This window comes from Hemiscyllium ocellatum, chromosome 3 (assembly GCF_020745735.1).
Source record: "Hemiscyllium ocellatum isolate sHemOce1 chromosome 3, sHemOce1.pat.X.cur, whole genome shotgun sequence".
Classification (NCBI taxonomy): domain Eukaryota; kingdom Metazoa; phylum Chordata; class Chondrichthyes; order Orectolobiformes; family Hemiscylliidae; genus Hemiscyllium; species Hemiscyllium ocellatum.
Genome location: NC_083403.1, coordinates 23,842,180 through 23,854,606, shown reverse-complemented (window position 1 = coordinate 23,854,606; position 12,427 = coordinate 23,842,180). Strand labels below are relative to the sequence as shown.

At 39.9% G+C, this 12,427-nt stretch overlaps 1 protein-coding gene across 3 annotated transcripts in view; it reads right to left on the bottom strand.

The window, feature by feature from the left end:
• The window catches only part of rbks (ribokinase), a 150,488-nt gene that overhangs the window by 30,865 nt on the left and 107,196 nt on the right, over nucleotides 1-12,427 (bottom strand). For 2 of the 3 annotated variants that reach the window (XM_060856122.1, XM_060856140.1), the window contains one exon: nucleotides 10,454-10,642. The exons of the other annotated variant lie outside the window; for it this stretch is intronic. In XM_060856122.1, coding sequence (XP_060712105.1) covers nucleotides 10,454-10,642 — 189 coding nt within the window. The remainder of the gene's footprint in view (nucleotides 1-10,453; nucleotides 10,643-12,427) is intronic. 3 annotated transcript variants of the gene reach the window in all.

Below are 12,427 nucleotides of genomic sequence, written 5' to 3'. Positions count from 1 at the left end.
TGTACCAGCTACCACCACTTCCTTTGGCAGCTCATTCCATATTTGTATCACCCTCTGTGTGAAACATTTGCCCTGTAGGTCTCTTTTATATCTTCCCCCTCTCACCCTAAACCTATGCCCTTTAGTTCTGGTCTCCCCAAACTCCAGGGAAAAGCCTTTGTCTATTTATCCTATCCATGCCGCTCATAATTTTGTAAACCTCTAGAATGTCACACCTCAGCCCTCCAAACCCTTTCTATTCCAATACCGATCCAGATGTCTTTTAAATGTTGCAATAAAAGATAAAATTAGCACCACGGGGTGAAAGGCTAACCTACAGGTGATACTGAAGCCAAAACATTAATCAGTGTATCAATTCAAGAACACATCTGTACTCTGTGTATACTGTCATCTAAAATGTTTAATGAAATAAAGAGGTTGAAGTGCAAAATATGAATGATGTAGTGCTGGTATCTTTCATTGCAGATGGCCTGATGTGTGTGCTCTTAAAAAAAATGTTTGAGTGAGAAACAGCTGTCCCACTCAGTTTTCAATTAACAATGAATTAGTTCAGAAAATTTTAGAACAAAGGTTTATTTAGAACAAAGGACACATTTAAGCTGATTCAAATGGGTCTGCTACATGACTGAGCCCAATACCATCTTAGTTAGTGTTCAGTACTTCCCAGAAACTAAGGATCCAAAACAGATACAGTAAACCATCAGAATTCCTGCTTTATCGGAGACTTTCTCAAACTGCAGCTGGTTCAAAAGAAAAATTTAGCAACAGGCGGCACTGAGCATAAGAGGCATTTCAGTGTCTGCAGCAGTCTGACGTCCTTCAGTCTTATCAGTCTCATCCATTATCAGCCTAGATCAATCACATACATAAATTTAGTTGAGCTGTATTTTTCAACTCTGTCTCAGCACTGGTCACGCCAAGAAGCATTTAAGTTCGGAATGCCAATTGAGAAATATGGAAGGAGAGGGTAAGAAAGTTCTAGGCCACATTAGGCAGTCTGTTTTGAGATTTTTGACTATATAGACTACAAAAAATATTTGGTGTTATTTACATTAAATCATAACTATTAGGCATCATAGCTCAAGCGACATCTTTTCCCTGATTAAGACACAAGGGTTCAAGACCCATTCCAGTTACAAGTATATAATCTAGGCTGACACTTCAGAATGATATTGAGGAAATGTTGCCCTGTCAGAACTGCTAGGAGTGATTTTTGACAGTACATTCAGGTACTAAGATAATGGCAACCCTGATTAGATCACACAAACTCAAACAGACACAAGACTGAAGGTATCTTCAGTCTGAAAGAGTACCGATTCTACCTCTGGTAGTTCACCAATTTGTGCAGCACGTCAAACTAATACTATGTAGCAGCAACACAAGTTGTGCTTGCCACTAACAAGATACTACTATCTAGCCAAAAAAGGTATCCTATCACACATATATTAAATAAGACACAGGAGGAGAAGTAGGCCATTTGGCCCATCGAGTATACTCCACTATTCAATGAGGTCATGGCTGATCTGATAATCCTCAACTCAATTTACCTGCCTGTTCCCCCTAATAGAAAATCTCTTCATGCTTAGCATCAACCTAGTCAACCTTCTCTGGACTGTCTCCAATCACAATTTATCTTTCCTTAGATGAGGCGGCCAAAGCTGTTCACATTATTCTAGGTGTGGTCTAAATTATTGCCTTGTATACTCTTAGTAGGACTTCCCAATTTTTATACTCCATTCCATTTGAAATAAAGGTCCTTATTACTGACAAAACGTGTATATCAGCTTTTGTGATTTATGTAGAAGGCACCCAAATGCCCAGTGTTGCAGCTTTTTACAGACTTTCTCTATTTAAATAAAAATGAGCTTCTCTAATAATCCTAAATGTGCTAAGAATTACACTAATAACCAATCTAAGATTTTCAGTTTAGCTTGCAGCATGGCATTGTATGTACTGGAAGCCTGCACAGACCAATACACATTTTAAAAAAAAACACTGAACACACGTTGGGCCATTTCAGCTGAACATATCTCAGGGCAATTCCTTGATCAGAGTCATTCACCAACCAATTATTTACTGTCACCAGGTCAAACTCCTGGAATTCCCATTCCCATCCCAGCATTATGGGTTTACTTACACTAAACGGACTACAGCAGTTCACCTTCACCTTCACCTCCTCCAGGGCAATTAGGGATGCACAGTAAATACCAGCTCAACCATATCTCCTGAATGAATTATACAAAAATCTCCTGGTTTAAATTTAAACAAAGCTTGCAGTTAACTGTCAGTCATCATCTAACTTGTTCATTCTCCATGATAATGTCTTGTCAACCAATCGGCATTTTTTTCACATTCAGTATACAATGTTTCCTTTACACTGGCACTCTTTCTGATGCCTGCAGGATGAAAAACTTCAATAAAAATGTATTTTTTTTTCTCAGCAATACTCAACTTAATACAGTTAAGTGGATTCTTTGAAGAAATAAACACAAGTATGGAACAATGTCAATGCTGTGATGCCAACATTACTCGAGTGCAACAAATTTTAACAACGCTCTCCTTTCCTCTCTTAACTTTTCAACCAAGCCCAAGCCTGTTTTCTCAGCCAAACGTACTCACATGTTCCTTCCAACAGTGGTGAAGAGACAGAAATCAGAAGTGGAAAGTATTGGTTGATTTTATCCCCACTTTGTGCAGGAGCCAAGGTCAATTGTTGCTAAGCTGCTACTGCTGCCTCAACTACGAGCAGCTGACTCAGCACCAACTAGGAACCAAACCAGATAGTCTGCGGCATTGTCAGTACACTTGAAAAATTAAAAGGGTGATGTAATCAACTTGTAATGGAATTGCTGGAGATGTAAACACACATGCTCTATATTTTACCTATTGCACTGATTTGTACAGACTGACCAGTTGTTAGGGATGCAATTTTCTGGATGCAGTCCAGAATAAAAATGAATCATACTTTAGATGTAGATAACTGTTTTTTTTTATTGAATCTTAGGAGTTGGGACAGATATTAAATGAATATTTCACATCAGTTTTTGCCATGGAGAACGAAGTGGAAGCTAGAGAACTCAGGGAAATAAATATTGATCTTCTGAAAACAGTTCAGATTACAGAAGAGGAAGTGCTGGAGGTCTTAGAAAATATAAAAGGTGGATAAATCTCTGGGATCTGATCGAGTATATCCCAAGACATTGCGGGAAGTTAGGGAGGACATTGCAGGACCCTTTGCGGAAATATTTGCATAATCTATAACTACAGGGTGAGGTACCAGATTAATGGAGAGTGGCCCATATTATGCATTAAAGAATGGATGTAAGAAGCAGAATGGAAACTATAGACCAGAGAGTCTGAATTTGGTGGTGGGTAAGTTGTTGGAGGTGACTCTGAAAGATAGGATCATACACATTAAGAGGGGTAAGGAATGATTAGGCATAGTCAGCATGGTTTTGTGCGAAGGAAATTATGTCTCACAAACTGGAGTGAGTTTTTTTTGAGGAAGTAACCAAGAAGATTGATGAGGTCAGAGTGGTAGACATCGTTTACTTGAATTATAGTAAAGCTTTTGACAAAATTCCACATGGTAGACTACTTAGTAAAGTAGTCACTGGGTGAGTTTGCCAATTGGATACAAAATTGGCTTTAAGGAAAAAAGCAGAGAGTGATGGTGGAGGTTGTTTTTTTAGACTGGAGGCCTGTTATCAGCAGTATTCCAGAAGGATCAGGGCTGGGTCCTCTTTTGTTTTCATTTATATAAATGATTTAGATGAGAACACAGAAGGCATGATTAGTAAGTTTGCAGATGACACCAAAATTGGTGGCCATGATTTGGAGGAGCTGGTGTTGAACTGGGGTGGATAAAGTTAAAAATCACACAACAGCAGATTTTGGTCCAACAGGTTTATTCGGAAGCACTAGCTTTCAGAGCGCTGCTCCTTTGGAGGTGGTGATCTAAGATTACAAAGAGATCTTGATGAATTGCTTCAATAGCCTGAAGAGTGAAAGATGGATTTTAATTTAGAGTCATAGAGATGTACAGCACGGAAACAGACCCTTCGGTCCAACCCGTCCATGCCAACCAGATATCCCAACACAATCTATGGGCGGCACGGTGGCACAGTGGTTAGCACTGCTGCCTCACAGCGCCTGTAGACCCGGGTTCAATTCCCGACTCAGGCGACTGACTGTGTGGAGTTTGCACGTTCTCCCCGTGTCTGCGTGGGTTTCCTCCGGGTGCTCCGGTTTCCTCCCACAGTCCAAAGATGTGCGGGTCAGGTGAATTGGCCAAGCTAAATTGCTCGTAGTGTTAGGTAAGGGGTAAATGTAGGGATATGGGTGGGTTGCGCTTCGGTGGGTCGGTGTGGACTTGTTGGGCCGAAGGGCCTGTTTCCACACTGTAAGTCTAGTCTAGTCTAGTCTAGTCTAATCTAGTCCCACCTGCCAGCACCCAGACCATATCCTTCCAAACCCTTCCTATTCATATACCCATCCAAATGCCTTCTAAATGTTGCAATTGTATCAGCCTCCACCACTTCCTCTGTCAGCTCATTCCATACTCGTACCACCCTCTGCCTGAAAAGATTGCCCCTTAGGTCTTTTTTATATCTTTCCCCTCTCACCCTAAACTTATGCCCTCTAGTTCTGGACTCACCGACACCAGAGAAAAGACTTTGCCTATTTACCCTATCCATGCTCCTCATAATTTTGGAAACCTCTGTGAGGTCACCCCTTAGCCTCCGATGCTCCAGGTCAAATCAAGATATTACATTTTGGTAAAACAAACAAGAGCAGAAATTATTCAATTAAAAGTAGAGCCTTGGATAGTGTTGTAGAACCAAGAGACCTAGGGGGTTCAGGTACATCATTCTTTGAAGTTTATGTTACATTTGGACATGGTGGTTAAGAAGGTGTTTAGCACACTTCCTTTATTGTTCAGACCTTCGTGTATAAGAGGTTATAAAGGACGTTGGTGAGTCCTCTTCTGGAGTGCTGTGTCTGGTGATGGTCGTCCTGTTACAGAAAGAATATTATTAAGCTGGAAAGGTAAAAACAATGACTGCAGATGCTGGAAACCAGATTCTGGATCAGTGGTGCTGGAAGAGCACAGCAGTTCAGGCAGCATCTAACAAGCAGCGAAATTGACGTTTCGGGCAAAAGCCCTTCTGGAGAGGGTTTAGATGGGATTTAGCAGGATGTTGCCAGGAATGGAGAGTTTGAGTTATAAAAGGAGAAACTGGGAATTTTTTCACTGGAGCATAGGTGGTTGATGGGTGACCTTATAGAAGTTTTTTAAAATCATGAGGGGTATAGCTTAGTCAAAAGACACCTGCCATTTACCTTGAGTGGGGGCAAATTTTTAAAGTGAGAGGAAAAACATTTTAAAATGACAACTTTTTTTTTAAAACACAGAGTGGTTCATGTGTGGAATGAACTTCCTGAGGAAGTGGTATTGCAGGTACAGACGCAACATTTAAAAGACATTTGGATAAGTACATGAATAAGAAGTGTTTGCAGGAATATGGGCCAAGTGCAGACAGGTGGGACTAGTTTAGTTTGGGATTATGGTTGGCAAGAATCTGTTTACTGAAGGGCCTGTTTCCTTGCTGTATGACTCTATGACAACAACTTTAACCAACACTAAATCTGTAGTGCTGAGAAACTGCAATACAGCATCAAAGTTACCCTGCAATTACTGCATCAGATATCATGTAACATGAGAACTAAAGTTATAATTATTGTATTGACTCAAGAAGTTTGCATTGTTTAAAAAAGGTGCTTGAAGATCTCTCACATTATCTTGTTGTTAGATCCCTCACTGAGATTCTCTGTGCTGGATGACAGGAGATGTAAACGTTTTTCAGTATGCATTCTAATTTAATGAAGGTCCTAAATCAGCTTGCAAGAACAATGCAATAAGCATTGTACAGGCTTTGAATTTGATTATCATTACATAACATTGTAGAGGTAGCCAGAAATTAACTAAATGATAATAAAATCACTGTGTTGTATCATGTTAAAGATGTAAAGCCTAAGGGACCATATCTAGTGCAAGCTGGAAAATAATATTCCGTGACATTTAATAAAGCCATTTAGTTGTAACAAAATGCAACCTGGCAAAAATTCAAAAGTAACCCACATTATACTCCAAAAGTTTAGAAATTAAACAGAAAATTGGGAAGCATTTGCCAAATTCGTGAACTTCTGATGGGAAAAATCAAATATTTTGATTTTGGCAAAAGATTCTATCTGAAAAGTGAATTTAGTTTTCTTTGAGGGTGACTAGTCTGGGGATGCCTTTTAAACTTATTTTTATTCAAATTGTCTCATGGTGCTCTTGTGGCATTAATGGATCCCAGTGCAGGGAAAGGTGGTATTTAAAACACTAAAGCAAATGAAAGATAGACAGACTGCATGCCATCAAAAATCACTGGCTCTGAAACAGCAAATTGAAAGTTGTGGAGTCCTGTTCTAACATGGGAGATGCAGGATAAGAATCACACTCATACAGGGGCATTGTAGAATATATCAAAAAAACTGGTGATTGCTTGCAGAACTCTCAGCTATCCCCATTGTCAGAAGCCATAAAGAATTCAACATGATGTCACACAACATCAAAAACATCAGCATTTACACACTGTAGCAGCCAGAGCTTTCTAGGCCTGATTGAACAGTTCTGAAGAGGAATCGTACCAGACTCACAACTCTGAGTCTATTTTGCTCTCCACAGATGCTTCCAGTATTGCTTGCATCTGTTTTATTGACACCCATCCACCACCTTCTACTCCTTCCACCTCCTTGCACAGTGGTAGCTTATACCATCTGCAAGATTCCCTGCAGAAACTCATCCAGCATCATTCAACAGGCATCTTCGAAACCTATGCCTGAGGGGGAATGGGTAGCAGAAGCATGTGATCACCACCAGCTGGAGGTTTTCCACCAAGTTGCACACCATCCTGACTTGGAACTAAAATGATATACCTTCACTATTGCTAGTCAAAATCTTGGAATTCACTTCCTAAGAACACAATGGTTTATCTATTTCCCATGGATTGCTGAGTTTTAAGAATATGGCTGACATTTGAAAATGAATAAATTAAAAGAAAAACTTTTGAAATAGCCCTGAGGGCTTTCATCACAAAATTAGTAAAGACTCAGCATGCATAACTGATTTAACAACCTATCATTATCACAATTGGCTGCCTCTCATTTCAATGTAATTGTCAACTCCAAGTGGTTATAGACTGTTTGAAGTGAGACTATCAATTCCAATGCTCGTTTTTGTAAAGGAGTAGAGTAAGTTAAATATAGCAAGTGTAGGTTTATCAGCTTTTTTTTTGAACTACAGTTAATTCTTCAACAGGTAATTTTATCTCATCACAGCTCGAGTCCTGAGCTCTGCCCAAAATGAATATTGACCGAGTTGGCACTACATTGGCATTAGGGCTATAATAGAGCATTGGGTGGGTCGAAGACATGGATTGACAAAGAGGATTTAAAAGTGTTATGGTTATAGAGCATAGAATAGTGACCATGGAGTTGGTTGGAGGGCATGTGGTGGCACAGGTGTCATGAATATGCCATGGGGAGTATGCAAGGATGAGGGTTCTTTTCTTTCTTTTCATATATTCTACAAAGTGCTAACATACTCAGGTTGGCCTTCTGCTTTCCTACCCCTGTAACCAGCAGTGTCCGTGCTGTTTCCCAGATTGCCTATCACGTTTCTCATTAAAGCTGCCACCTGGAAATGAAAATCCCAAGTTTGAGGGTGCTTTTTCCTGTTCAACACGATGCCAAAAAATTGGTTTTCAGCAGTGGTATCAAAAAGGTGGTATGGTATTAGCCACTTGTTATCACGCTTCTCACTTGGTATTCGATGCTAATAAAATCAGTGGAATTGAATACCAGTTGTGGAGTATAATAGAAAATTTATGCAATTGTGATTTAAAGACAGAATGTTGCCACTGTTCTAGGATGGCTTGTTTACTGTCCAGAGTTTCCATTTTATCTTCCCAGTATCACAGAACCATTACGATGCTGAAGGAGGTCATTTGGCCCAAGGTTCTATTACCTAGTGCTGACCTCCTGCCTTTTCCTTATATCCCTGCACACCATTTCTATCCAAATAATAATCTAATGCCTTTTTGAATGCCACAATTGAAACTGCTTTTTTAAAAAAAAAATCATTTGTGGGATGTGGGTATCGCTGGCTGGCCAGCATTTATTGTTTTCAGGGTATATTCCAGAAATATTTTTCTCACATTACCATTGCTTCATTTGCACATCACTTGAAATCCATGCCCTCTTTGTAATTTTCTCTTCTATGGGTGGGAACATCATCTTTCTATTTATTCAATCCATCCGTCTCATGATTTTGAATCTCCTTTCAGCTACCAAGATTGACAGTCCCAACTTCAAGCTGTCCTCATTACTGAAACCATTCTTGCAAATATCTTTCTCACAAATACATTGGTTTATTAATGTCACAGGATAAGGTAGCACAGTGCGAGGACGGTGGGGTGAAAAATCAAGATGTCAATATTGGGGGATCATGGAGGTCAGATGGTTTTGTGTGGAGAGAGTATAGGGAATGATGGGGAACGTTGAAGGTTGGGAGGTGGGAATTGATGAAAACGTCTGGTCAATTTGGGAGAGTTGGGGGGAAATCAGAGGAGATCATATTGTTCAAAGGGGGTCAGTTGCAAGGTTACTGAATCGTCCAAAAGGTTTTAACCAGTCAAATGTTAAAAGGAATAGATTAGATTACCTACAGTGTGGAAACAGGCTCTTCAGCCCAACCAGTCCACACTGACTCTCTGAAGAGTAACCCACCCAGACCCATTTCCCTCTGACTAATGCAACTAAGACTATGGGCAATTTAGCATGACCAACTCACCTAACCTGCACATCTTTGGACTGTGGGAGAAAGAAGAAAGTGAGGTCTGCAGATGCTGAAGATCAGAGCTGAAAATGTGTTGCTGGAAAAGCGCAGCAGGTCAGGCAGCATCCAAGGAACAAGAAATTCGACGTTTTGGGCATAAGCCCTTCATCAGGAATGAGGAAAGTGTGCCAAGCAGGCTAAGATAAAAGGTAGGGAGGAGGGACTTGGGGGAGGGGCGTTGGAAATGCAACAGGTGGAAGGAGGTTAAGGTGAGAGTGATAAGGTGTGGGTGATAGGCCAGAGTGGGGTTGGGGGCAGAGAGGTCAGGAAGATGATTGCAGGTTAGGAAGAACGGACTGGAAGCTAGGTGCCAGCATGGTCTGCTCCTCTGAACTTTTATTTCTGTAATGCTGGATATTTTATTTCTCTATTGTCTGAAGATCATGTAACTTAAAAGAAGCTGTGCCTCGGTACTTTTGTGTCTAAATCAATGCTGTAATTGGTGACGTATAAACATTTCAGTATACTCATTGAGAATATGACAATAAACGCTATTCTATTCTATTCCAGGTTTTCGGACGTTGTTTTGAAAATATTGTCCATTTACTCAGGTTCTATTTCCATAGATGCTGCAAAACCTTCTAAGCATTTCCTATTTTGATCACAATTTCTAGGCTATTAAGACCATTACTTAAAATTACTGCAATCCACAACAGTTACAAATAAATAAATAAAAATGATTAATTGCTCTTCTGATTCATTTGTATAACAATGAGCTGTCTTTCAATTTTTAACCCAAATAAGACAGATTAAATTTAATAGAAAAGTGGGTGGCATTGCTGATAAGGTATGAGGTCTATTTGACCTTGCAAGTTAGGAAGCCTCCCTGGTCTTCCTAGTTAACCAGGCTTCATACAGCTCTGATTCATCTATCCCATGACAGACCAGAACTTATTTTCTGCATCTTAACAGCTTACAGGTTGCATCCATCAGAGAAACAATAGCCCTTTGTGAAATCCAAAAGGCACAAGTAAAATAGCATTTTGTGCTTTTGAATCCATTGCAACACATCAGGATAAAATTGTCACTAGTTCCATATCAAATCAATTCCCTGCTCAAAACTGGGCAATGTTAAATCTCCAAAAAGGGAAATGTTTGTTCAAAATCATTTGTAGATGTGGAGCAGAAGGGTGGGAGTTATAGATAGGGAAGGCAGACTTTATCAGCCTGACAGAAACAATCAATTGAGACAATGAAAATTCAGTAACTCAAAACATGCTAAAGGTTGTAAAACTGCCATACCCTTTAAGATCATATCTAAGCTTCAGGCAATTTACTCAGCTATGTACTATTCTCAGAAGTGTTTTTCTAATTTGAAATTTCATCTAACTTCTTGTTTGAAATGAAAGGTTGATGTCTTTGAACAGTGTTTTATCAAGGAATGCAAGCGTGATATCATGTTTAACCACAAAATAGTCTCAATGTTCTGTCCAAAGGTTTGTACAAGTATTCAGCACTTTGTTCTTTCAATTATACCCTGGAGCAGAACTGTTAAACCTCAAAGCATACCGTAGTATCCACTGCCTTTACTTTTTTTGTGGGAATATAGTGAGGAGTCCGTTTGCCCTGCGACATTAGCACACTGCCCTCTGCTCCCAGAGTGATGATCACCGAACCGCAGCCCTTCTCCAGCAGAATGGAGCCTGCCTTTCCAGCATCCTCAATGTTGCACACTTCAATGCCTGTTAGAATCTCTGCCTGAAACAAAAACAACAGATACGTAAACGCTTGCTACGATTTGCTAAATTTATCCTTTCTTAACAGGTTACCTGTAAATGCAAGAGTCCTTAAATAACTAGGTTTAAAGGGGGAAACTATAAATATTTCAAACCTCGAATAAAAATAAAGCAGGCATGTAGATATCTGAAACTTAAAGATAAACTACTCTGTGAATGGTCTTCAATCACTGAGGAAAGATTAGGATGTACTTGCTTCTTTCAGTTGTACGTCTAGCTAGCAGTTTACTTGGAAATGGATTTCTTTAAACAGTGGTTTAATGTCAACATTCCAGCAAGTGGGAGGCTGTTTTTAATTTGATCACTGATGAGGCTGTTTTTAATTTGATCAAATTTAGAACGGACAAATATGAATTCTTGATGAAATGTAAGAAACACTCGCTCCTAATCAGTTCCAGATTCCTAATCTATCTTCAAGGATTAAATGGTCCACACTACAGTAGCAAGGATCGGGCATGTAGTTACACTTCCTTCCCCCTCCCCTATCCACAAAAAAGTAGGCATTGAATTAGAATTTAAAACCTTGTTTAAATCAAGAATTTTTGTTTGTTCTTGTGGATCTGACCACAAACACTTATCAATCATTCCATTTTAATTTTAAGCTGCAAATTACGCAATGGTGGTATCTACATTCACAGGTGCTCTAAAAATGGAAGGTTTTGTGGCTGTTATCTCTGTAATAGCTTTACCACACTATCCTTACCTTCAAAGAGATGATGATTTGTGGTGTCAAAAACACTAATACTGACAACTGCCAGTTCTGCTCTGCCTCAGTGCTGGGCACTTAGAAATAACAAATAGGGAAGGGAGGAAAGGATAGCAGAAACCTTTAAACAAGTGTGCTTTCAACCAGGAATAAGATAGATCATTGTCCAGTGCCACTTTAAACTAAGGGCCCCAAAACTGAGATGGCAAATACACAAAGACTTTAAAAATATTTAAATATTTAAATCATGTTGGTTGAGGGATAAATGTATTGGGTCAAAAAGACAAGAGACTCAGCTCTTTCTGAAACACTGCCATATTATACCCGTACCCGAGATGCCAACAGTGCAGCTGTTCCTCAGTACTGAAGTAGCAGTGTTGACCTTTTTGCACTCCAGAGAGCAACGTGAATCCACAAACCTCTGACTCAGAGGTGACAATGCCACCACAGACTAAGACTAATGCACTTTCGTGAATATACTGGCTATATTCCAGGGAGAATGTTTGCAAACTGGGGTTCCTGCTCTTTCAGTTCATAGAATCTGACTAGAGTCCTAGAGATGTACAGCATGGAAACAGACTCTTCAGTCCAACCTGTCCATGTTGACCAGATATGACAACCAAACTAGTCCCACCTGCCAGCATCTGGCCCATATCCCTCCAAACCCTTCCTATCCATATAGCCATCCCAATGCCTTTTAAATATTGCTAATGGACTAGCCTCCACCACGTCCTCTGGCAGCTCATTCCATACACGTACCACCCTGTGTGTGTGAAAAACTTGCCCTTAGATCTCTTTTACATCTTTCCCCTCTCACCCTAAACCTATACCCTCTAGTTCTGGACTCCCCAACCCCAGGGAAAAGACTTTGTCTATTTATCCTAAACTACATTAGTCCCATAGCCTTGAATGTTATAATACTTCAAGTGCTCATCCAAGTACTTTTTTAAAGATTGAGAGATTACCCACCTAAAATACCTCTCTCAGACAGTGCATTCCAGACCTTCTAGGTGTGAATTTTCCTCAAGTCCACTCTAAACC